At 41.2% G+C, this 27,136-nt stretch overlaps 1 protein-coding gene across 4 annotated transcripts in view; it reads right to left on the bottom strand.

The window, feature by feature from the left end:
• The window catches only part of PMM1 (phosphomannomutase 1), an 81,667-nt gene that overhangs the window by 39,499 nt on the left and 15,032 nt on the right, over positions 1-27,136 (bottom strand). For 3 of the 4 annotated variants that reach the window (XM_075182807.1, XM_075182810.1, XM_075182808.1), the window contains exons 2-7: positions 24,474-24,591; positions 23,765-23,841; positions 15,101-15,192; positions 10,927-11,026; positions 9,822-9,897; positions 4,385-4,500 (exon numbers count right to left, since the gene is read on the bottom strand). In XM_075182807.1, the coding sequence (XP_075038908.1) occupies positions 4,385-4,500; positions 9,822-9,897; positions 10,927-11,026; positions 15,101-15,192; positions 23,765-23,841; positions 24,474-24,591 (579 nt within the window). Of the gene's footprint in view, positions 1-1,621; positions 3,085-4,384; positions 4,501-9,821; positions 9,898-10,926; positions 11,027-15,100; positions 15,193-23,764; positions 23,842-24,473; positions 24,592-27,136 lie in introns of those variants that run through there. The other variant, XM_075182811.1, reaches the window with a different exon arrangement.

Below are 27,136 nucleotides of genomic sequence, written 5' to 3'. Positions count from 1 at the left end.
ACACTTAAGTAATGAGTAAGTTGTTGACCCTTAAATGTCTCTGGGATACCTATGAACCGGAGATTGTTTCTTCGGTTCCTATTCTCCTGGTCATCAATCTTGTCCATTAGTTGTTGTAAAGTTTGGGAGTGACTATCCACCTTAACCTCTAGCGATTGGTTTTTATCTTCCACATCACTAGTGTGTTGTTCCAATTCGGCAATGTGGGTTGTATTAGCCGCAATAGTAGACAGGACATTCTCAACTGTATTATGCAAAGCCTGAAATTGTTTATCAATCTGAGGCATGAATATGGCCGAGAATTCCATTCCCGAAATGGAAGGAGAGATACTCTGCGATAAGGTCACTGTGGGATCAGGATCGTATGATTGGGTAGTATCTGATAATGGGGGGGTGGGGGGAGAGATAACAGGTTTGTTAGTTTGTGATTTTGGCTTTCCCATTGTGGAGAGGGAAGCTTTGGGTGCACTTGTGCCTGTTTTTTGTTTATGTAAGTATCTTTCCATGAGATGGACAAGATAACTGGAAAATGGAAACCCCCGTTAAGGTGGTGTGCCTAGGTTGTCAGTTTTTAGGTAAAAGTTTACATTTACTTCTCTCCTTGAATAATTACATTTGCATTTATTGGAGTGAGTAAGTCACTTAATATGGTTGAATTACCTGTTAGATATGGAAATTTACGTTGTCTTCGTTTATCAAGAAATTACATGAAAAATTACATTTATATTATTTAACTAAACACTAGGTATACACGAATTGTGTTAAGCTTTTTGGCTTTCCAGGTTGAACAGTTGCGAATGCAGTTAAAATATCATATACTTGTCACGGTCGTCTGAATTTCTTGATCCGATTCGGGACCCTTGGGACTAGCTGGAGCAGGAGTGAAACAGAACTTAGCAGCCTGGATGAACTTCTTGCTCATGTTCTTGCTGATTGTAGAATATAGCAGGGGAATTAGCAGTCTGGAAATGTAGACAGGAACACTGCACTTGTAATGCAGTCAGGAACACTGCACTTGAAATGCAGTCAGGAACACTGCACTTGTAATGCAGTCAGGAACACTGCACTTGTAATGCAGTCAGGAACACTGCACTTGTAATGCAGTCAGGAACACTGCACTTGTAATGCAGTCAGGAACACTGCACTTAGGAATGCAGACAGGATTACTGCACTTAGGAATGCAGACAGGATTACTGCACTTAGGAATGCAGACAGGAACACTGCACTTAGGAATGCAGACAGGAACACTGGAGCCAAGAACTTTCCTCTGGAGAGAAGTGTGTTGTTCTGGCAATGAACAGATCACAGCAGCAGGTTTAAATAGGGTGTCCCAAACAACTATTGGCTGATCAGTTCATGTGATCACAGCTGCAGAATCTGGTTGGTCTGGAATGATCACCTGACTGCATCCAAGATGGCCACGCCCATGCAGCAGAACAAACAGTATGTGTTTGTTTACAAACGGAGGTGTGGAGGATGGGAATGCTGCAGATGGCCAGAAGGGACCCAGGTAGCCGTGATATGACAGCGGCGGATGAGGTAAGTGCGGCTAAGATCCCGATTTGTGACAATACTGATTTGAAGATATTTAGCAACTATTGCCACAAGGTGGCAGTAGAGTCTCAGCTTGTATAGATTATAACCTGTTCGAGACTGTTTTGAAAAAGAAATTGATCATGTTCTCAATATCAGTATAAGACTTAGCAGTTATGCGAAATATTACAACTTTTTAGGCAAATATTTTCAAGGTTTTAACCAGATGGCTACAGGTTTTCACCTGTAATATTTAAGGACACTATCCGTCTGTCACCACTAGAAGCCAGTAGAACAGTGCCAGCTCAACATGGCAACTTAGTCAGAATTAACCATTAAAATTCCATCACATTTAAGGACCAATACAGAAATAGGTGTTTTCAACCAAAATACATAAGATTAATTCTCTCAAATAAGGCATTTAGTGTTACATGAGCTACATCAAGAGAAAGGCACATCGGCAATAAGATCTTATATTTCTCTTAAGAGTATACACAACTAGTTATAATGATCTTTCCCTGAACTAACCAGCCATGGTATAAGTATACAATACAAAAATGTGTAGTGCCTCCAGCTGTTATTATAAGATTATCTCCCTGTGTATACTCAGCGGGAGTTATGGGCGCTAGAATCCTCCACCAGAAGATAGTTCTGCAACCGCTGACATACTCTTCTTTCTTCTCCTCTCGGGGAGCAAACTGCTCCTCCAGCACAGCTGCCTCGTTAGCACCAGTGGACCAAATACCGCCTCTCAATCTCCCTGGGACTGTGCTCCTGCACCTCCGTTCTCCAGGCACAGCTACCTCTCGAGGTCCTTCACCCGCACCAGACCCTCCAGCTCGATTTCCCGGCTCTCTCCAACTCCTCCCGCCACGCACCTTCTCTCAAGCTGGACTTCGCTTTTCCTCTACTGGGGTACTTCTGAGCATTTCTCACGCTACTTGTCTCCACTGCTGCAGCGGGACTCACCCGATCTCAGTCCCAGTTTCTCCGCAGGGAGTCGGATCTCCAATACTCTTACCGGGGAGGGGATGGGTTGTCAGCACTCCCCACTTCTCTAGTCACCGCCCAGATCACGCCAGACCCCTTTCTCATGATCTCCGCCTGCGACACTCCAGGGACCAAGCCGCGTGGTAAGTTTAGTTATTTTAATATCTTATAGCCTTTTTCTTCGCTGGATTCCTTTGTTGTTTACACGCCCATAGTGATAGGGTTTGCTTCAGCCTGTGAAGTTTTATTTTCGAATGGCGGGAAACTAGCGTGGCTCTCACTTGGAGCCGAACTCCGGGAAAAAAGATGCGCTCTCAGCTATCATACAGACCTCAGACAGATCCTCACACTCTTGGGCTTAATCTAAGCTTGTTTCTAATATTTTTGGTTTGATCTGATCCTCTGATGGTAGAAGATATCAAGCGACTTTGTAGAGCCAGACTAAAAAGCGGCCATTCCAGATGCCCCGCCCACCGGAAGTCACCAATTCCACCATTTTTATGCATTGGGTGACAATACTGTTCATGTGTGGAGACTGATATTCCTGCGGAATTAGTGGCGCTATATAAATAAATAGATGATGATTAATTAAACAAATTAATTAAAAAATAGGATTTTTTTTTCCTCTTTTTCTTCACATATATGTTTATGTGTTTTATTGTCTATCACCCTACAAGTATTCCCTCATGGATCTTACCCACAGTTTCTTTGTTTGCTTTTTACACTCTGCCTCACTTTTTTGGCAATTATTACATTGATAAACACTCATGCACCTTCATCATATTCCTGTTCCTGATCCTATTTACCGAATGGTTCAAATGATTCACACATTTATATAGATTTCCTTTTTTACCTGTCATTTGAAAATTAAATATATACGGGTATATTTAATATCTGTAGCATAGATAATTCCTGAATTTATTTCATGCTGCTATTCATTCTTTTGATCTTTGAAGGCTATTTATGACTTTGTGACGTGATTGATTTGTATTGTAACCCTTTGCTCTGCCGTTCATATCAAGTATATTTTAAATAATTAAAGATTAACCTCTGCATGACCAAGCCAATTTATTACTTTTGGTGTGTGTTACCTGTAATAACTTTATTAGCTTAGTTTACCAAAGTAAATGTGGCACTTTTGGTTGTACTAGAGGTACATCACTTTTTAAAATCTTTTATAGACATTTTCTTTGGCAACACACTTAAGCTGTATTATTTTGGGATTTTCAACAATATCTAGAGTAGTTTTTCAAAGCCCATTGGGAATATTTAATAAGCTGCGAGTTTGAAAAAGTGGAGATTCTAGTTCTCATTTATTTAGTACATTCTACAAAATGACAGCTAGAATCTGATTGGTTGCTATAGGCAACATCTCCAATTTCTCAAACCCGCAGTTTAATAAATATACCCCCTTGTGTTAAAGTAATAGTAGAAGTAAGTATATGTCAAGAAAAATAGCTGTTTACTTAGTTAACTTAGATTTAATGGTTTCACATTAATAACTAGATCATATAGTAAACTCTACAATAACAGATATTACAATATAGTTTTAGGACATGAAAATTAAAATCTGAGAAAGCAACTGACTAGGTAATTGCATTAACTTGAAGCCATCTGGTAAGATCTCAATACTGATTGCTGCATCAATTCGTGTTAAATAAAAAAAATTACATAAAAAATTGTAATGTTTCTTTTTTTTTTTAGCTGATGTTAATGTGACAAAGTGAGAAACATGTCTAACTGATAAAGATACTACAGCAGTAAAAATAAATAAATTATGCATTGTGTCCTCAGGTAGTGGTGATGTTGATACGACTGTCTATAAAGTCCTCTTATCTAGGAAGCAACAAGTGAATCTCACCGGTGAGGTCTCGTTACCAAAGAAGTGAATGCTGCTAAATTGTTCCTCAGCCAAAACATCAAGACAGTAACGCTTGTCCCAGCCTTCCGGGAAAATATCAAAGCTGATCATCCCACCTTGCAACACAGAGAGAAAATGAGGGAGGTTAGAGATGAGATCATGTTTGACAAGAAATTTAAAGCCATTGTTAAATATAAACAACATTTATGAGATTTCATTTGTTTATCAGCAATCAGGTAGCCCTTCCATTGGCTTACAAAAAGTAATTGAAAGATGAAAATATTTGTGGTTGGTTATGAAGTAAGATGTGTGGACCTCAGTGATGTAGCGTTATGTAAAGATAGAGAGAATACTACTGCAAAGCTCTAATACTTCAAAAGGAAACACCCTTTCATGAAATCGATGCTCTCTAATTAACAGTATTTCCAGCTAGAATAATTTGCCTTTGGGCTTGGATCCTTCTCTCTGTTAGAGCTAGTGGGTGTGGTTTAATTGCATAGTTGATACAGCTGGTTAGTGCAAGCTCTATTTAACAGGAGGTAGCAAGAAATTTCATTGAGCTTGTGATTTCACTGTTTTTTTTTATTTCAAGTGCTGTTTTTGTTTAAAGTGTGGAGTTAGATCCAGTAAGGATTGCTGTGCTGTGCTGAGTGAGTGATATAGTTTGGGGAATTATTCTGTGTGTTTATTGAACAGGATTCGTTTTTCTGTGTGTTTATTAAGTGTCTTTTTTTTTTTTCCCCTTCTCTCTGTTAGAGCTAGTGGGTGTGGTTTAATTGCATAGTTGATACAGCTGGTTAGTGCAAGCTCTATTTAACAGGAGGTAGCAAGCAATTTCATTGAGCTTGTGATTTCACTGCTTTTTTGATTTCAAGTGCTGTTCTTGTTTAAAGTGTGGAGTTAGATCCAGTAAGGAGTTGAATCCAGGAAGGGGTTTAATCTGGTAAGTGGCTAGGAAAGGCTAGTACTAAAGTTCACTGTAGGCTATAAGAAGTTAGGTTAGCCATAATAAGATGAGTAGTAGCAGGCTTGATGATCTCACTCAATGCATATCTTGTCATATGTATGCACACTTGGAGCAAGTGTTCCAAGGTTTATACCTCTGTGAGAAATGTTAGCAATTGGTCTCTTTGGAAGCCCAGGTAACTGATCTAAAGCAGACCATTGCAACATTGAGAGACATTGCCAACCTGGAGCAGAGTTTACAGCTCACCGTGGATGCGTTAGCTGAGCAGGGTGGAGCAGAGACAGAGGAGGATGCACAGGTAGGCAGCTGGGTAACAGTTACTAGGGGTAGCAGAGGGAGGAAGAGGCAGGCCAGTTCTGAGCTAGGCAATCCCAGCAGATTTGCCAGATTGGATGAAGATACTTTGGAAGGCAGTTCAGAATTGGTAGAGATGGATGAGACTGCTTCCTCTAGCAACCAGGGGAATGGTCTCTCCAGCACAGAGGGGACCAAAGTTACTCAGGGACCCAGGCAGATTGTGGTGGTAGGGGATTCAATTATTAGGAAGGTAGATAGGGCAATCTGTTACCGGGACCGTGCATGCCGAACAGTGTGTTGTCTCCCGGGTGCTTGGGCTCGGCATATTGCGGATCGGGTGGACAGATTGTTGGGAGGGGCTGGGAATGACCCAGCGGTTTTGGTGCATGTTGGCACCAATGACCGAGTTAGAGGAAGAAGGGGTGTCCTAAAGAATGATTTCAGGGACATAGGTCGCAAACTTAAGGCAAGGACATCCAAGGTAGTATTTTCGGAAATACTACCTGTGCCACGCGCTAGTCCAGGGAGGCAGCGGGAGATTAGGGAGGTTAATGCGTGGCTAAAAGATTGGTGTAGGAAGGAGGGTTTTGGATTCTTAGAGCACTGGGCTGATTTCTTGGTCAGTTGCCATCTTTATTGTCGTGATGGATTGCACCTGAATGAGGAGGGGGCTGCAGTGCTAGGGGAGAGGATGGTTAGAAGGTTGGAGGAGATTTTAAACTAGGCTCCGGGGGGAGGGGCAAGCAAGTATTTATGGGATAGACATTGAGAGTAGTAAGGAGGAATTTAACAAGAGTCAAGGGGGTGGAGAGGGGGGAAAGGGAAGCATAGCCGATAAGGAGCGGCCCTTTTTAAAGCAAAAAGAAATACCTAAGGGAGGCAATAGACTTAAGTGTATTCTTGCAAATGCAAGAAGCCGGACAGGTAAAATGGGGGAGTTAGAACTAGTAGCAATGAATGAGCAGTATGATATTATAGGTATTACGGAGACCTGGTGGGATGATACACATGACTGGGCAGTCAACTTGGAAGGCTATTCTCTCTTCAGGAGGGATAGGGTAAATAAAAGGGGATGAGGAGTATGCCTTTATATTAAGCCAGAATTAAAACCAAGTATTCAGGAAGTTATATACGAGAATATTGGTGATAATATAGAGGCATTGTGGGTGGAAATATCCAGCGGAGGAAAAAGTTCAAAGAGGTTGCTGATAGGGATATGCTATAAACCGCCAGATATTAGTACGATTGAGGAAGCCCAACTTCTACAGCAAATTGAAAAGGCTACACAACTAGGTCAAATTTTAATTATGTGGTATTTTAATTATCCGGACATTGATTGGAGTACTGAGACCTGCGGTACAGCTAGGGGAAATAGGTTTCTGAGCACGCTAAAAGACCATTACATGTCCCAATTACTAGAGGAACCAACTAGGAACCGGACTATACTGGACCTAGTGATAACAAACAATGTAGACGTAATATCAAATATTCAAGTAAAGGAGCACTTGGGAAACAGTGATCATAATATTTGAAATTAGTTTCCAGAAACAACAGTATAAGGGATCAACTAGGACTTTAAACTTGAAAAAGGCAAATTTTAATATGCTAAAGGAGTCTATAAAGAGCATAGACTGGGACAAAGCCTTTAAAGGAAAAAATACAGAAGAAATGTGGGCTGTCTTTAAAATGTTGTTGGAAGCATACACGTATAAGTTCATTCCTATGGGAAATAAATGTAAAAGAATTAAGTCTAAACCAATGTCGCTAAATAAAAAGGTAAGGGAAGAAATGCAAAGGAAGAAGCGTGCATTTAAATTGTTTAAGTCTGAAGGGTCAGAGGAGTCCTTCCATAGGTACAAGGAATGTAATAAAACATGCAAAAAGGAAATTAGATTGGCTAAATTAGAAAATGAAAGGCACGTTGCAAAAGAAAGTAAGACAAACCCCAAAAAGTTTTTTAAGTATATAAATGGCAAAAGGATTAAAAAAGATAATATAGGACCCCTAAGAAGTGAGATGGGTGAATTGATAAATGATACTAAGGAAAAAGCAGAGGTATTAAACACGTTCTTTTCTTCAGTATTTACCAGAGAGGAACAAATGGCAGGAGTAATACATAAAAATGGAAATGAAACCATGCCATTAATTAATACTTGGTTGTCAGAGGAAGAAGTCCAAAGGCGACTGAAGAATATTAAGATAAATAAAGCTCCAGGTCCAGATGGCATACACCCAAGGGTCCTTATGGAGTTAAACTCGGAAATAGCTAGACCGCTATTCTTAATTTTCAGAGATTCAATCTCATCAGGCTCAGTACCAAGGGATTGGCGAATAGCAGATGTGGTGCCGTTGTTTAAAAAGGGGACGAGATCACAACCAGAGAATTATAGACCTGTAAGCCTGACATCAATAGTGGGGAAACTACTGGAAGGTATTTTAAGGGACAGTATTCAGGATTACTTGGTACGCAATAAAATTATTAGTGGGAATCAACATGGATTTGTGAGGGATAGGTCATGTCAAACTAATCTAATTAGTTTCTACGAGGAAGTTAGTGGAAACTTAGACCAGGGCAGGACAGTAGATGTGGTCTACTTAGATTTTGCAAAAGCCTTTGATACAGTGCCACACAAGAGGTTGGTTTACAAAATAAGGGAACTGGGTCTAGGAATCAAAATTTGTACTTGGATCGAAAACTGGTTAGAGAATGGGGAACAGAGAGTTGTGATAAATGGAACATTTTCTAATTGGTCAAAGGTCTTAAGTGGAGTACCTCAAGGTTCCGTGCTGGGACCACTCCTTTTTAATATATTTATTAATGACCTTGGTGATGGTTTAGAGAGTAAAGTTTCTATTTTTGCAGAGGACACTAAACTCTGTAAGGTAATAAAATCAGTGCAAGATGTAGCTTCTCTACAGAGGGACTTAAATAAACTGGAGGATTGGGCGGCCAAATGGAATATGAGGTTTAACACAGATAAATGTAAGGTTATGCATTCAGGGATCAAAAACAAGAACGCAATCTATAAATTAAATGGAATTAATTTAGGAGAATCTATAATGGAAAAGGATTTGGGAGTGCTCGTAGACAGTAGACTTAGCAATAGTGCTCAATGTCAAGCAGCAGCTGCAAGGGCAAAAAAAGTATTGGCATGCATAAAAAGGGGCATAGATGCAAGGGAAGACAGTGTAATTTTGCCACTGTATAAATCGTTGGTAAGACCTCATCTTGAATATGCAGTACAATTCTGGGCACCACTCTATAAAAAAGATAATTTGGAACTAGAAAGGGTTCAGAGAAGGGCGACAAAATTGATAAAGGGTATGGAGTCATTAAGTTATGAGGAAAGGTTAGCCAGTTTAGGCATGTTTACTTTAGAAAAGAGGCGTCTAAGGGGAGATATGATTACTATGTACAAATACATTAGGGGTCAATACAGAGAGCTTTCATGGGAACTTTTTACCCCAAGGACCATACACAGGACACGTGGTCATCCCCTAAGGTTAGAGGAGAAGAAATTTCACAACCAGCAAAGGAAGGGGTTCTTTACAGTAAGGGCAGTCAAGATATGGAATTCATTGCCAGGGAAGGTTGTGATGGCAGATTCAATAGATATGTTTAAGAAAGGGTTAGACAAATTTTTAGCGGAAAGGTGTATCCAGGGATACGACCGTTAATTTTCAATGAAGGCTAGTAGTGGATATAGGGTAAAAATTGGACTGCAATATTGAGTCTGGGGGGATTTTCAAAATTGAAACAGATTGGCGGTTGCTTACTCTGGATCAATTTCAAATATAAGTGCAGGATCGCAGGAGATCCAAAATAGGTTGAACTTGATGGACTGGTGTCTTTTTTCAACCTCATCAACTATGTTACTATGTTACACTATAAGATCTATGTATTAAACTGCAATCAGCCATTAAAACATAATTGGTATTCTGTAAGTGCAGGTAACTGCTCTACAGCACCCACATACTGATTGACAGCAATGGTAGCCAAATAGGGCAGTACTGGAATAATAAACATAGAACTCTATCCTATTCATCTATGGGTGAAATTATTAGAGAGGAAAACATGAGTGGAAAAAAAAGAAAAAAAAAAAAGACGACGATAAAATGTTGAAATGAGGTGAAAGATGTATTTTGCACACAAGAAAAATGTGCACATATCACCTCTTGTAAATCGCAGTCCTTTTCCTGCAAACTCTTTATGTAGAGCAGCCACAAACTTCTCTCTGATTTTTTCTTTCTGCAAATAGAGAACAATTCAGGGATAAGCAACTAAGTTTGTTGCTTAGTGATAGAGGCAATCTGCTTGTGTTCATATAATCTCACTAATCACTTCTAAGAGAAACAATAAAATATGCTTGAACTCAGGAATGGTGCATAAACCTGTGAAGACATCATGTGCAAAGATAAGACATTAGATTTTTATAGTTTTAGCATGACATTTGCACTATTTGTATAGTGCAGTCAGATTCCCCAGATGTATATGTTTATGACAAAATGTAACTAAAATTTTCTGTACATAAGCATACACACACATGTAGCAAGCCTCAACAAAGGTGATCCTTGTATACCTCAAATGGCCATTGGGCAGACAAACAGCAGGTTGTTGCTGTCTTAATTACACTATATCGGCTCAATGTCCTTGGAATATACCTATGGATATGTATGAACCTTCTTCCATATGGGCTTGGGATGGACTATACATATATGTACACATATATATCCTGGTTACACTTTTAGTTATTTGTTTATTTTACACATTTCAGCATTGAAGTACTAAATGGCTTTTAAACTTTTGTAGGACCTCAATTGAGCTGGTACTTGTCATCTTGTGATGTGTTACTGCTAAATGCCCCCTGCATTGAATAGTCCACAACCTGAAAAAATGACCTTGACTCTTTGAACTGAATCTTAGGTGTTTTACATTATTATTCTTTATTTTTAAGGCGCCACAAGATTTCTACAAAGCTGTAACAGTAAAGTAAGTCATACAGGGTATAACAGCACAGAACAGTAATTGAGTACTACTAGGACTTCAAAAGCTCTAAGCAAAGCCACTACCAGTATAACTGGAGTAGAAGAAATAAGTATATAGACAGGAGAGAAGAGGGCCCTGCTTATAAGAGCTTACAAACCTAAAGGTAGGGCAAACAGACAACAGGCATAAGGGAGAGTGATTGGAGGGGATCTAGGGCAAGGGGAGTGTATCAGAGCGACGGGGGATTTCATTACAGTTTTGCTATTTTAGTTCTTTAGTTTAATAGCATACTTTATCCAACTCAGAGAATTCAATCCTCTCTTCCTGATTGCAGCTACGGCCAATGGGCGAGATGTTCAACATTCCATTGCGGAATTCAATGAATGTTCCCCTGCGGATCAACAAGCATGAGGGTAAATCATTGGTAATGAGCAAGTCTATGCAGGACATTACGGCTTTCAAAAATAATATTAGGGTAAATTAGTAAACAGTGCACAATGCAGAGTAGCAAGTCTACATGTGGATTCTATTCCACTCCTGTTTATACAACAATGTATATGTGGCCACTTTATTAGGTATACCTGTACATCTGCTTGTTAATGCAAATATCTAATCAGCCAATCATGTGGCAGAAACTTAATCCATTAAAGTATGTAAGCATAGTTGAGGTTAAGTTGTTGTTCAGACAAGAATGGGAAAGAAATGTGATCTAATACCCCATTCATACTGCACCAAAATCCCGGGTTTTTCCCGGGGCGAGCTCAAACAGTATGAATGGTACAAGTCAAAAACCCGGGATATGAGAGAGAGAGAAGAGAGAGAGAGGAGAGAGAAGAGAGAGAAGAGAGAGAAGAGAGAGAAGAGAGAGAAGAGAGAGAAGAGAGAGAAGAGAGAGAAGAGAGAGAGGAGAGAGAGGAGAGAGAGGAGAGAGAAGAGAGAGAAGAGAGAGAAGAGAGAGAAGAGAGAGAAGAGAGAGAAGAGAGAGAAGAGAGAGAAGAGAGAGAAGAGAGAGAAGAGAGAGAAGAGAGAGAAGAGAGAGAAGAGAGAGATATTTTTTTTTTCATATTCCAGCTTTCAGCCAATGAAAAGTGCTCTGGTGATGATTCCCACAAATTGCCGGGGCACAGACTTATGCAGTATGAATGGGGTCAACCCGGGAAATTCCCGGGTCCAAGGTGCAGTATGAATGGTGTTTCTGAGCTGGGACGCTCCGAGCCCCTGCAAAAACCCGGCTTCAAAAACCCGGGATATTGCCGGGGCGGCAGTATGAAAGTGGTATTAGTGACTTTGACCGTGGAATGATAGTGGTTTTGAGTCTTCAGTAACTGCTGAATGCCTGGAATTTTCATGCACAATAGTCTAGAGTCTACAGATGTTAATAAAAGAGGTCAGAAGAGGATGGACAGACTGGTTTAAGATGCCAGGAATGCTACAGAAACTCAAATAACCATGTGTTACAACAGTGGTAAACAGAAGAGCATCTGTGAATATGCACAGCACTTCAAAGCTTGACGTGGATGGGATACAGCAGAGGCAGATCATACCAGACCAGACTCCAATCCTGTAGCTAAGATCAGGAAACCCAGACTACAGTGGGCACAGGCTCACCAAAACTTGACAGCTGAAGATCACAAAAACACATTGTCAAGTCTGACGAATCTCGAATTTTGCTGTGATATGCAGATGATGGGGTCCGAATTTTGTATCCAATCTGCTTTGGGTCAACAGGTGCAGGCTGGTGGTGGGGGGGGGTGGTATAATGGTGTAGGGAATGTTTTCTTAGCAAGCATGAGGCCCTTTAATTCCAATAGAGCATTGTTTATATGTCACAGCCTACCTGAGGATTGTTGCCAACCATGTGCATGCATTTATGGCCACATTCTATCCACAGTCTAATGATTACTTCCAGCAGGATAACACGTTATGTAACAAAGCACACATCATCCGAAGCTGGTACCACAAATATGACAATGAGTTCAATGGCCTCCACAGTGACCCAATCTCAATCCAATAGAGCACCTTTGGTATGCACAGAAACTGCTTAATGCTATGATGTCAGCATGGACCAGAATTTCTGAGGAATGTTTCCAACACCTTGTTTAATCCATGCCACGATGAATTTGGGCTGTTCCTGGGGCATAAGGAGATCCTATACAGAACTAGAAAGGTATGGCCACCTGGATTGTATGGACTAACCAAAGTATTATGTCACACTTCTTTATGCCGCAATTGCACCCTAACTTCATTAAATAACCATTGCCATTGTTTGAAATATATCAACAAAAAAGCAGATTGCGCATAAGATGTTCTATTGAAAATAATTGTATGAGGAAATAAGCAAACAAATTAGCTCAATGGGTAAATATATATATATATGTTTACTCCGGACTTTTTCAAGCTTGAACGGACGAAACGCGTCGCTGCTTGTTATCTTCTTATCTACGGAATACCCACTATTGAGCATCAGCTCTGTTGAGCCTCATCTATCGGGAAGACACTTGATACAATTTGATATATTGTCTTCAGAGGCTCTTACGTACATTGTGTCCTTAAGAGGAACATCTTTACAATCAACTTTGTTTCAATCCGGACGGATTTAGGTGGTGCGCACCACAGAAGACACATCGTGGAGTCTCCATTTGTCTGAACCGCTTGTGCGGCGGGACGGGAATTTGGATCTGTATCTCCCTTAATGGGTAAGATCTGGATGTTACATTTATTCACAAGCCTGATTCATATATTGGCATTATGAACACCACCAATAGCGGACTGCTCCACTACTAATGTATTTCAGCTACTACTATGGAGCCCCATATTTGAATATACCGCTCTACGTGTGGGAACTTGTCATCTTATTTTATAGCTGGAATCTGGCGGAACAAAGTTGTCTCATTCATACCTGTATACAGAGCTATTACTCTTATGGTCATATGGACAATCCGTTATATGTTAGCCATCTGGCTCTTTGTTGAGATATCTTCTGACATCTTTATTTACATAGATCCCTATTAGCTATAGATACAACATGTGATTTTGGATTCTATCTGTTGTTATATTTTATTTTTATTATATATCGTATTCATCTATTGCCGGAGTAAACATATACTATATATATATATATATATATATATATATATATATATATATATATATATATATATATATTTATTTATTTACCCATTGCGCTAATTTGTTTGCTTATTTCCACATACAATTATTTTCAATAGAACATCTTATGCGCAATCTGCTTTTTTGTTGATATGTTTGTTTATTAGAGGATTGCACCCCCTCTATTAATTTGCTGCAATTGATGTTCAATTTGAATTTGTGTTTTTATGTTTATTGTGCTAGCCATTAGCGCCGGAGATTCCTTATATATTGTTTGAAATATACTGTATATTGCTTGCTTAAGACTCAGTGGGAGATCAAAATGCAATTTATTATGCAATTTTTAAAACTACCATGAAGCAGTTCTGTTTTTAAAAGACAGTAAATTTACGTCTAAAAATGTTGTTCAATGATGAAACAATGTCATTCCAATTCTGCAGTGTGTATACACTCATGACCAACAGTGTCCATAGATCTCTATGGAGTGTGCAGAGTCATAATCTTTTCAGCCAATGGTTATGATAGATGAAGAGCACAAATATGAAGGGAAATCTTGTAAAATGTGTATAGTTTGTACACATGAATTGGCATGCTGATCGGGACTTTTTTTAACGTTGGTAAAATGATTAAAGATTGTCGTGAGAAATTTTCTGTAGTGTGTACCCAGCCATAGATATACACGAAGTACACTTTACTAAACAATGAGATAACAAAAATGTTAATAAATAATATTTATAAATAGGGCCTATTTCTTTCACCTCATCCAATATAACCTTTATTGCTTTTCAATTCATACTAAAGCAGAGAAGTAAATGTTTCAGACCATGTTATTTTTTACTCTGTTCAGCATATTTACTCATGTGTGGTAAAGAAAATAATAGGGTTAAAAGATATGCTTGGTTGAGTTAAAGTATAATTACACTCTAACTAAAATGTATGGGTGGAATTTTTAAATATAAAACAAAACAAACAAAAAGTCCAGTATCTACAATACCCTGATCTGGTGGTCCGAACAGGTCATAGAATTACCTGTAGAAGGATTTGTTTTCAGTCTTACATCCCCGCTACATGAGCTTTCTATTTTTCATTTACCAGCCAACTATTTTGAATATACTTCAATTATAAATTTCTTGCAAATACAGCAGTAATGTTAAAAAAATGGTTATGTTTATAAGCACTTCACTTTCAACTGAACTTTATTGTTTTTCTTTTCTTCATATGATTCTTGTCCTTTTTACCTAGTATTAATATCAAGTTTCCCATTTCAGCAAATTTCCTTCTTTTCAGTACATGTAGCACTGAACATGTTGTTCTCTAGTTACAGCAGCCTGGTAAGAAACTGCCTGCAACTACTTACCGTTTCTTTGGCAGTTTGAGCACAGCAATATAACAGAGGCAGAAATTAATGAGATCTTGAAGCAGTTCCTCCCCCAGATGATTTTGTATGGCCTTGAAAAACAAAGTCATATGTCAATAGGTGTTGGACACACCTGACTACTCAATGGAGTGCATTATTCTAAAGCTTTCACTTTATAAAATGTTATTGAGCGATCATGCAAACTACCATAGAAACAATGAAAATACAATAAAGTTCAATCACAGAACACATTAAAAATACATATTTTTCTATACTACAATTTATTTTAGGGGGCTTATTGATGCATTCTTCTACTTAGCGCCCTACAATATGTTAATTTATGATATGTAGGATGTATGTTTATCATTGTATATAACAAACAAACAATGTATATAAATATATATTGTTTGTTCTTTTTTTTTTGTTCTTAATTTTTTTTTATGTAGGTCTTCACAGCAATATTTTTATTCCATGTATTATTATCTCTATATCAAGCTATACATAAACCTTTATGTATAGCTTGATATAGAGACTTTGTGATCGTTTTTGGTATAGCAATCATATGACCAATCACGCAATCCGAACAATTTAGGAGTTTGTGTATATATTGCACACTCCCCATTGCATGTCACTGCTCTTGAAAAAGTTCTGCGTTCAGAATGAAACGCGTAGAGAAGTTCTATATATTTTTACTGCCCTACCAGCTGCTATATTGATATTCGCCCTATCATTGACTCAATAGTGTGATAGTTGTTACCAAACTTTGACACAAATAAAGTTATTTTGTATTGACCCTCCCGCCTACTTACTCTGTGGAAAAGCCGACAACACAAACATCCAGTTTTAAAGACTTCCTCACTCGAGAGGTTCCGATTAGAACACCGTACTTGCAGCATTGAGAGGAATTCGATCTACCTTAATTATATGTACGGATTTTTTTTCTCTTTTCGGGGTATTTATATTTGAAGCTGATTGCGTCCTCCTTCTTATTCGCATATATCAAACGGACTCTATTCCTACATAGTTTCATGTTGTATGGTGCACAGTCCGTTTTTTTTTGTGAACAAGTATCTCCTATTATATTTTTCACAGATTATCTGTGCGCTGTAGTAGTACTATTGTTTTATGTGTTAATTAGGAGGTTGGGAACCTCCAACTACAGCAGCACGTCATTCTATTAGTCATTACAGAGCCGATGCGCAGTGGTCATATGTTTGTCTGATGTTCCATCTGACCCCTTCCATCTGACCACTGATACCTTTAATCAGTGGAACTGTCCTTGAGCAAAATAAACATCACTCTTTGCTTCAAGATGCTGCTTGAAAACTTCAATATTGCAGTAATCCTGTGACCTGCAGATTAGACCCTAAATCTAATCCGTCCTTCGGCTGTTTCTGAAGTTTGGACCCAGCTCTCCAGTACCACCGCTCTGCCACTACCCAGCAGCTCTGGTCAGTGTGATAGGCCAGGGGGATCCATCCACAGCACCCTGATCCATAGTAAGCGGTCAGGGGTACCAGCCCAAGTGTACCAGCATGGGAATACACTAGCAGCAACAGTTACCCAGAAGGAATGTGTTCTGGGTGCCATAAAGGAGCCCAGTGGTTGCAGCAGGCTCCTTCTACTGCGCAGGAGGGGCGTATTCGGAATAACAAAATGGGACGGTGGCAAAGTAAGCCCAGCCGGTTCCCAGCAACATCAGACAGGGTGGCATAGGCGGTCCATCCTGTCACAGATTTCTGGTGGCAAGTGGTGGGATAAATGCACGTGGCTTTTCATTAACCAATCAGGAGACATCATTTATTCAGGAGAGGAAAACTGCAGCCAGGAGAATTCACATGATGTCTGACTACACCAATATGTTCAATGCCAAGTACATTGACCTCAGCCATTCACCAAGTAGGGCGGAGATGAGAGAGTTGCTGTATGAGTGAGACCGACAGCATGGTACCCAGGTGGAGGAAACTGATGACAACAGTTGCCAAGGCGGCGGCCCAGTTGACGACCGGGAACGAGGTGAACCAGACCCCCAGACAGCAGCTACCTCTACACAGCAGACTGCACCCGCACAACCAGACCCTCTGTCCTATGATGAGCGCAGGGCTGCCAGGCTAAAGATCAAGCTGGCGGCCTTAAGAGAACGCATCTGCAGCTGAGCGGGCACAGGTCATCGAGGCATGGCACCAACCATGCAGCCCAGGAGGGAGTCGCCCTCTAGGGGATCAGGACTGTCATCTCTACCTTGCCCTAAATTTGAGGACTGTGTTGTGAATATTGATGAGCACCTGCAGGTATTTGAAAGGACCTGCAGGCTACCAGCTGTACCCAGAGAGGAATGGGTTAAGTATCCGGTGCCCACACTGCAAGAACGTGCAGTGGAGGCCTACCGTGGACTGTGCAGACTATGATATAGTGAAAAGGGCACTCCTTAAAAGGTACACTATTACCCCAGAGACCTATTGTCTGAAGTTCCGGGACTTTACAAAGGACCTCCACGCCACCCATGAGAAGTTTACAATCCTGCTGCGGGACTCAGCTAGGAAGTGGGTGCGCAGAGCAGGCGCCCACACCGTGGACAAGGTAATAGACTTAATGTGCCAAGAACAGTTTCACCGCCGGAGGTGACAGAATGGGTGCTGGACCGGAAGCCACGCACCCTGGAAGCAGCCACCCAGCTGGCGGATCAGTATGTTGCAGTGAGGCAACACTGGCAGAAGCGCCAGGTTAACAGCCAACACCAAATGACTGTAGAAACATGGGGACACCCCTCTTCTACTCATCCCCAAAAGCAAGCACCTAAGCTTTCGGGGACCCCTCGCCAGCCACTGTCCTGCCCTGTTCCTGGGAGTTATCAGAGACCATAAGAGCCCAGGCTGGGGAGAAAGATGTACAACTGCGGGAAAACCAGTCATTTAAGGATGGTCTGTCCCACAGCCCCAACACCCCAGACTCATGCCCCTAGTCCATGTCCTGGGGCCCGGCTGACTTGCTTAACTGGCGAAGGCGAGCCATTAGAGACTGTTTCCACCCCTGACAGCCCAACGAGTGTGGCATGTCTGAAGGTGACTTGGAGGGAAGAATCACCTGTGTGTCCAAAAGACCCCCCAAAAACATGTGGAGAAACCTGCAGCCGGTCCAAGTGGGACCGCTGCAGGGAGAAGGACTGAGAGACTCAGGGGTCTCAATCACTGTGATGAGTCCCCATCTTATTGATCCTGCTGCAGTATTGCAGGGTCGCACTGCAAAAGTTGCTGTGGCAGATGGACTTGAGAAGGAAGTGCCTGTCGCAAGGGTGTTTCTGGACTGGGGTTATGGCCAGGAGTTGCGAGAGCTTGCCGTTATGGATGGCCTCCCAACTGACGTGATCTTAGGCAATGATGTTGGGGGTGGAATTGTGGCCGCATTTCTCAACTCTCTTACCCGGAGCCAAGCTGCTAAACTACAGTCTTCAGAATCTACACCTGCACAACCCAGCCCAGAGGAAAAGACCACAGCTGCTAATCAACAGCCATCACCTGCAACCACAGCTTCAGCCAGCCCAAAGGAAAAGACCATTTCTTCAGCATAAAGCCAGCCCTTTGCCTCTGGAAAGACTACGTCCCCTAGCAACGTAGAGGATGTTGTCTCTTGCCAACCTGATCTTGTGGGGGTGTCCGGTGATGCTCCTGTCCCTAGTAGTATACCAGCTACGGCAGTGAGTATAGCTGACTACAGTGACCTCCCTTTGAGTGACCCCACTTTGACTGACCCTAATCACCTCAATGTAGACCCCCTGCATCATATCCTGACTTGGTCGATAGTGAGAGCTGTAGGGAAGAGTTCAAGGCAGCATAGCTCTTCGATCTCTCACTGGAAGTCATGAGGCACCAGGCTGGCAGCAGCCTTCCAGCAATGGAGGTGGGCAGTGTGACATGGCGTAAAGGGTTGTTGTACCATGTAGGCAGGAAGGTAGATGGGGATGGACCAGTCTGGGAACAAGTTCAACTGGTGGTACCACGGGGCTTTCGCGCTCAACTAATGTCAATTGCCCATGAAATCCCTATGGTGGGACACCAAGGAAGAGACCGAACACAAGCGCCTGACACAAAACTTTTTCTGCTCTGGAATGTCGGATGACGTCCAGGCCTACTGTAAATCCTGTGATGTGTGTCAGCGTGTGTGCCCCAGTGCTCTTGCTCCCCTCAGGTCCTTGCCAATAGTTGGGGAACCTTTTCAGCCAGTGGCTGTGGACATAGTAGGTCCTCTGCCTGTGCCCAATAGATCGGGGAAGAGGCACATTCTCACCATGGTGGACTACGCTACCCGGTATCCAGAAGCTGTAGATCTGTCCTCCATAACTGCAGAAAAGGTAGCGGACGAGCTGCTAGGCGGCAACTCCAAACTGCCCCCTACCATCCCCAGACTAATGGACTGTGCGAGCGGTTCAATGGCACTCTGAAGCACATGCTATGGGCACTTGTAACTTCGGAGGGGGGGGGTACTGGGAATGCTACCTGCTGCACCTGTTTGCTTATTGGAAGTGCCGTGGGAGCCTACCGGTTTCTCTCCCTTTGAACTACTATATGGCCGCAGAGTCTGTGGACCTCTAGACCTGTTCCGGGGGTCTTGGGAAGGAGAGCTACCCACTCAGGATGTCTCTGTGGTGGAGTATGTGTTGAAGCTCCAGAGATCGGTTAGAAAATCTCATGGGGCTCGCGCCGGCAAAACAGAAGACTTGGTATGATCAGGGCGTGTGCGCCAGAGTGTTTGAGGTAAGGCAGAAGGTCCTTGTTCTGATGCCCACAAGCCAGAACAAACTCCAGACTGCCTATTAATTTATAACCACGTAAGTGATGTCACTCAAAACGCTTGAGTAACATCACTTACGTGGTTATAATTTGATAGAGATGGTAGGCGGCAGCGGACCTGCCACGTAAATATGTAGAAGGCATACCACGAGCGTGTGGAGTCGGTAGCAGCGGTTTGCTGCTTACCGACTGAGGAACCAGGAAGTGACCCACTACCTGACCTCCTTGCGGATGCCAGAGAGGAAGGTGGTGTAGAGGTAGGCTGGGATGAGCAGTTGAGTGCCCGCAAGAGGGAGCAGCTTGAGGCAGTGCTGTGGCCTTTTGCCCGGTCAGACTTCCTTGGTGATGCACCATGTGGACACTGGTGAGCATACGCCAGTTAGGCAACCCGCTTATCGGGTCTCACCAGGGCAAGGAAAGTATATATACAAGGAGGTACAGGAAATGCCTGAGCGAGGGGTGATCCAGCCATTGTGGGCGTCCTCCGTTGTATCGGTTCCCAAGTAGGACAAGACAACTAGGTTTTGCGTAGACTACCCCCAGTTGAACGAGGCGATCGTGTCTGTTGCCTATCCCCTGCCCCGAATTGACGATCTGTTAGACGAGTTAGCTGGAGCAAAGTATATTTCAACCTTTGACTTGAGCAAGGGATATTGGCAGATATAGCTGACCCCAGAGGCTCAGGAACGGTCGGCATATATTACCCCATTTGGCCTGTTCAAGTTTAAGTTTTGGGATGAAGAATGCGCCAGCCACCTTCCAGAGTGTGGCTGATTACCTGCTGGAAGGGTGTAAAGGCTTTGCTCAGGCGTACTTGGATGACATTGCCATATTTAGTAAATCCTGGGAGGATCATCTGAAACATGTAGGGCAAGTGAGAAAATTCGAGAATTAGAGAAAATTCAGTGGGCAGGTCTGACCAACAGAGCAGACAAGTGTCAAATGGGGATGTCAGAGGTGCAGTACCTGTATCATCATGTGGGGGGAGGTGAGGTTAAGCCAGAACCACCTAAAGTAGAGGCAATCTGAGACTGGCCCCGGCCCACAACCCAAAGACAAGTACTGGCCTTCTTAGGGACCTCATGGTACTACTGACGTTTCGTCCCAAACTTTAGCACTGTAGCGAAGCCCCTAACAGATCTCACCAAGAAGAAACTCCCCAAAGTAGTTGACTTGCGAGCTAGCATTTCAGTCGTTAAAGGAAGCCCTGGTTCGTGCTCCAGTACTGTTGGCGCCTAATTATGACAAGGACTTTATTGTGCAAACTGACGCATCACAGTATGGACTGAGAGCAGTACTTAGCCAGATGGGCAGGAGCACCCTGTGGCCTATTTGAGCAGAAAACTGCTAAACCGGGAGGTGGAGTATGCCACAATTGAGAAGGAATGTTTGGCCATTGTGTGGGCAGTGAAAAAACTACAGCCTTATTTGTATGGACGACATTTTACTGTGGTGACTGATCACAATCCTTTAAAAGTGGCTACAACACACCCCAAGGGAAAATGGCCGTTTGTTGCGCTGATAACCCTAGGAGATTGCGGACCAGGAGCCAAATTGTTCGGACATGACACGCTGGTTGCAGCATGAACAAGGGGGGAGGGGGGGTGGGAGTGTGACTGGATCACTGATAAATAACTTCTGGTATAAATTTATTTAAAGGAAATAGCGCAGGGTGCTTATTTATATAATTGCCAATGCACATTTTTTTGGATATTATGTATATTTTGATATAGGAAATAGTTATTTCTCAGGCTAGGGTAGAATTTTTTTTTTTTTCTGTTTTAAGCTTTCAAGAGGAACTGCCTTATTTCTGATGTATATATCTGATACAATAAGTCTTTGTTTTGAAAGCCTTTTGTATATCTTTGTGTAAGGAAAGTATTGTTTGGGGTTTACAGCTTTTCCTGGGGAATTCTTTTTTTGGGAGGAAACGTGTATTCTGCAACTGTTGGAAGAAAGAACCCATGCTAATCTCATGCTAATTAGACCTTCTGATGTGTGAGGGTCATAGGAAGATGTAATTAGACTTGCTGTCCACTGTAAGATGCAGGATATCACAGCAAGGTTTTAATATATCACAGATAAGCGTAAATATTAACTTTGCAATGCATGTAAATCCATGTTTGTGTAAAAACATTGTATCCGGATTCTAAAAATAGCCCGTGTCCAAATCAGTATGAAAAGCACTGTCTTGTACACTGAAATGTATCATTCTGATGTTCCATCTGACCTAACCACTGATACCTTTAATCAGTGGAACTGTCCTTGAGCGAAATAAATATTACTCTTTGCTTCAAGACCCTGCTTGACAACTACTTCAATATTGCTGTAATCCTGTGACCTGCAGATTAGACCCTAAATCTAATCCGTCCTCCAGCTGTTTCTGAAGTTTGGAATAGCTCTCCAGTACCACTGCTCCGCCGCTACCCAGCAGCTCTGGTCAGTGTGATTAGCCAGGGGGATCCATCCACAGCACCCTGATCCATAGTACCAGCCCAAGTGTACCAGCACAGGAGTATACTAGCAGCAACAGTTACCCAGAAGGAACGTGGTTCTGGGCACCATAAAGGAGCCCAGTGGTGGAAGCAGGCTCCTCATACTGTGGCAAGAGGGGCGGATTCGGTATAACGAAAGGGGACGGTGGCAAAGTAAGCCGAGGCAGTTCCCAGCAACAACATACAGGGTGGCATAGCCGGTCCATCCTGTCACAACATATGAGCAGTCATGTTAAACAAGTGTTACAACCTATAAGAAACAAATCTGACAATAAAGCAGAAAAGAACTGGGGGCTGCAAGTGCAGGCTCGGAGGAGCTCGGGCCACATGTTTTCCATCACTGGCTTACACCATTGGCTACAATATTCTGTCTTCTGTCCTTTATTCCACTGTAAATAGTGCTGGTGAATTACATTAATTTCCCTACTATCTATTTGCTATGTAGATCTGTGTTGTTGACTGAAGTTGACTCTTCACTGTGTCAACATTTCCTTAACTATACTGAATATGATATTTTTCTGATGCCCGTTACAGCAGTCATGTCATTTGTGTCATATTATTGATACCCTGATGGTCTCGTACAATATACCCTAGCATTACCATCCCCAAATCAATATGAATCAGTGGCAGAACTACCATTGGTGCAGCAGGTGCGGTGCAATGAGACCCATGGAGATAATATGGTCTGCTGCATAGGAAACTATGCAAGCTGTTGGCCCCAGCTTCCTCCTCCCCGCATTGGGGCACACAGCTTGCTAGTTTCGCCTCTGGTATGAGTAATATATATAATGCATATAGAGTCTAAATACTCTTTTAGAAGCCAAAATAGTTTATGCAACCCATCCGTTAACATCAGGATTATAGTTCTCAGCATAGACTGTGCTGGTTTTGATCATATAACTATCACATCATGCCAAATACTTTTATGTGTATCAGCACATTGCTGGGTCAATTGACCTCTGCACAGTATACGCAAAGACAGTGCCGGCAGGAACAGGAAGTGTGAGATTAATAGATGCCTGTGCAAGTGGTTGCGACCACCAGCTTATAATACTTACACATACAATTGTTTATTTGACATTTAATGGATACTCTGTGTTGTAGACTATATAATGTTATCCAGCATAAACAATTGTGTTGACCATCACATTTACACACACATTATATATATATATATATATATAGATTATGTCCGTTTATATGTACCACATAAGGCAAGGACTGATAAGAATCAGTAAATAATCTTTAGAAAAAGTTGTGTAATATGGTGGCGCTATATAAATAAAATAAGAATAATGATTCAATTACATCACAAATGCAATCTATTGTATTTAATTTTATACCAAACTAAGTTTAGTAGACAAAACATGTTTTAGTCTTACTTGTCTTGAAAGCAGCTGGCCATCCTTGTACTGAACGGTCCCATTCTCGGCAAACACATAATCAAATTTTTGAACCACTACATGAGGAGACACAAGAAACAGATGATCACCATTGTAGGTGAAGAACTCATCTGTAATTGTGAAGATACAAACAACAGTTTTTGATTTGTTTTCTAAAAACTTTATTTTGATTACCACATACAGCAATACAGATGATAACAGGCAAGAAATGGGTATAAAAAAGATATCAACTGATCGAAGGATAGTAGTCATAATCATACCAGTAGTCACTATAGCACTCAAGATGACAAACAGTTGTAATTGCCCCTAACTCCCCCACTCAAAAAAAAAGAAAAAAAAGCGAAAGAGCTGTTGCGCATGCGCCCGCGCAGAAGCTCCGTTTCGGCAGCACTGTACTATACAGCAGTTGCGGCGCTGTCAAGGGTGCTGTATACCATACAGCACCGCCGCGGACGCTTCTTTGACAGCGCCGCGGCTGCTGTATAGTACAGTGCAACTGTGTAGGGGCACTTCTTTAGTGGAGGGAGGGGTTTCTGGAGACCCAGAAACCCCCCCTGCGTGCGCCCCTTAATGGCCTACCACATTGCCCTAAATACCCGATCAAAATATCCACTTGGGCCCATGGAAAAAATGTATGGACACTTTGATTGTGAACATCCTTTAAGAAATAAACTCTGATTTCCATTACCCTGATCTCCATCTCCAAGCTGCTCTGCAATCTTTGAATAATCGGAGCCTCCCACCACTCCAATCTTTACCCTTTGACGGAGCTCCTGCAAAAACACATCCACATCTGGCTCCACTTTCTGTGGGAGAGAAAAGATAAGGAAGACTTGAAAGGGTGCACAACTGAATCTCTCGTATAATCAACGATCTGTTTGAAAATGCATATCCCCAATAAGTAATAAAATTATTTGTAAAGTATTGTTAATAATTTTTCTGTTTTCTTCCACTAGAAAGTAGGTGTATATCAAAGTGAATTAATTATGGCTGAATTTTATTTATGCTGATCGTTGATTGTGCAAATACTTTTTTTAAATGTATATTTTTTCATGTGACTATGCTGTAATTAAACCTATCAAGCTATTTCTAGGTTCATTTTGATTCACAATCTATAAAGAAATAGTAGAACACGGCCATTTCTTTAACTGCAAAATGTAAGATTATCTTTAATGCAGTGAAAAATGCTGATGACTAACTTTTTCAGGGTATTACTTATGTTTATCCTGCAAATAAGTCTTGCCTTCTATTCTATAAAACATACACCTGCATTTCCATAGTGCACTGTAGCCCCAAGCACCCTCCTACATTGCTCACAAGTATATATTAAAACTGCAATGAAAATGGAATGCTACTGCAATGCTAGTAAAATCATCAGTAGATTTCTAGTATCAGTCTGGTTTACATATATTTTACTAAAAGTAAAAACATTTAGATAACGGAAACCTTTCTATAATGCTAACAGGTTGAACATAATATTTAAATGTTTGTGACATGTTTTAATATCTTACTGATAAAAGGAAAATTATCTACATTTCTTAGACATTCTAGTCAGCAATGTCTGTATAATAATGTTTCTTGTACATATAATGAAAATGAGTTGACAGTTGTCTGCACACAAAGGTCAGTAATTTCAATAAGTTATTTGTCTGTTGTTCAAGTTTATTTCCCCAAATAAAATTTTATTGACATTTACATAAGGTGGGATGCAGAAAATAAAGGGCATAAAAGTAAACATCCACAGTTATCAACATGCAATCGAAATAAGGGGGAGGCAAAGTTGGGGGGGATGGGGGGTGGAGAGTGCTATAATTCTATTATATATCATGCAATAAGATATTATCAATCTACATATTTGGTCTATACCTGACATTTATATAAACGATAAAACAAAAAACAAGAAAAACAAAATCAGCTGTGCCTGCTTTAATAAATAATTATTTCTAAGCACAGGAAGAGAGCATTACTAGATATAAAATGTACATCCATGTCAAAACAACAACGGACTAGGAGGCATAGAATCATTTTGAGAAACGTCAACGGACAGAATTTGAACAAAATTTATTTCTAGTTTCTGAATTATTCTAAGCAATATATACATGAAAATGTGTAAAAACATTTAAACAGCTTTCCTAACATTGGGTCTGCAATCGGGCAAAGGTTTATACTAACATAACTGTACATGACTGGGTACAGAACATTAACCTCTTCCCGACTACCATTCAGAGATTAAACAATGAGGTTGAGCTTTATTCCAAGTCAACATAAAATTAAGGTTGGCTGAACATGCAGCCCTTGGCTCCTTACTAGGAATCTGGAGGTCAATTACAGCTTTGGACACAGTGCTAAAATTGAATGCTACATACAGCTCAAAGTGGATGTGCAGGCTTCAATGTTAATACAAGGAGATACTTGCTTTTTAGCAACTTGAATCTAATAGTGCCTGGCGTGTCACCTGCACTTTGATCAGGGTTGCCTGTATCTGGTCTTCCTATTACCAGAATTGATAGATTCTGTGTAACCTGGATCAAAGCAAAAATAAAAGTCATCATCTACCTTTTTTCTCTAGGCCTTATAATTCGATTATACCTTTCATAAAAGGAACATATATTTGTATCCCAATATTCTGAAGAACCAACAGATTAATTTTCAAGGTATAATTCTGGAGTTGCACAAAAATAAAAAAGATATTTACTTCAGTATTCCACCAAAAAGCTCATTGTTACCTCCCCCCCCCCCCCCAAATACAAAAAGACAATTCCCTAGGGCGGTGGTTCCCAAACTTTTTTTAGTTTGCGGCACCCTTAGGGGCATATTCAATTGACGGCGGGATCGCCAAAAATCCCGCGCTCCAAAAATATTACCGTTAATACGGCAATCCTGCGCGTAAAAACCATTAATACAGTAATTTAGTCGCTGGATTTCAGCTCGCAGCTCAGGGAGCTGAAATCCAGTGATATATTACCGTATTAACGGTAATATTTTTGGAGCGCGGGATTTTCGGCGATCTCGCCGTCAATTGAATATGCCCCTTAGGGTCTTCATAATTTTTTCAAGGCACTCCTCCAAAATAATTACCGAGCAGTCATGTTTTATAAGTAGTTGGGTCAAAATAACATAATAAGTATTTAGGTCAGGACAGAAATACTTAGTAAGTTGTTTGCAAAAATAATACACATAAATCCAATCCAAGGGAAAAGTATATTTTTAGATATTGTTTTCAATTATATTTCTGTCAAATAATAATTTACAGCTAATTCTAAGAGGAATAAGATCAAACAAAATAAAACGACATGTACAAAAATCATCACACTGTGCCCTCCTTCATCCACACACTCTGTGGCTCTCCTT

Source organism: Mixophyes fleayi, chromosome 8 (genome assembly GCF_038048845.1).
Source record: "Mixophyes fleayi isolate aMixFle1 chromosome 8, aMixFle1.hap1, whole genome shotgun sequence".
NCBI lineage: Eukaryota > Metazoa > Chordata > Amphibia > Anura > Limnodynastidae > Mixophyes > Mixophyes fleayi.
Note: the sequence above shows the minus strand (reverse complement) of the source record. Positions and strands in the feature narration are given on the sequence as shown.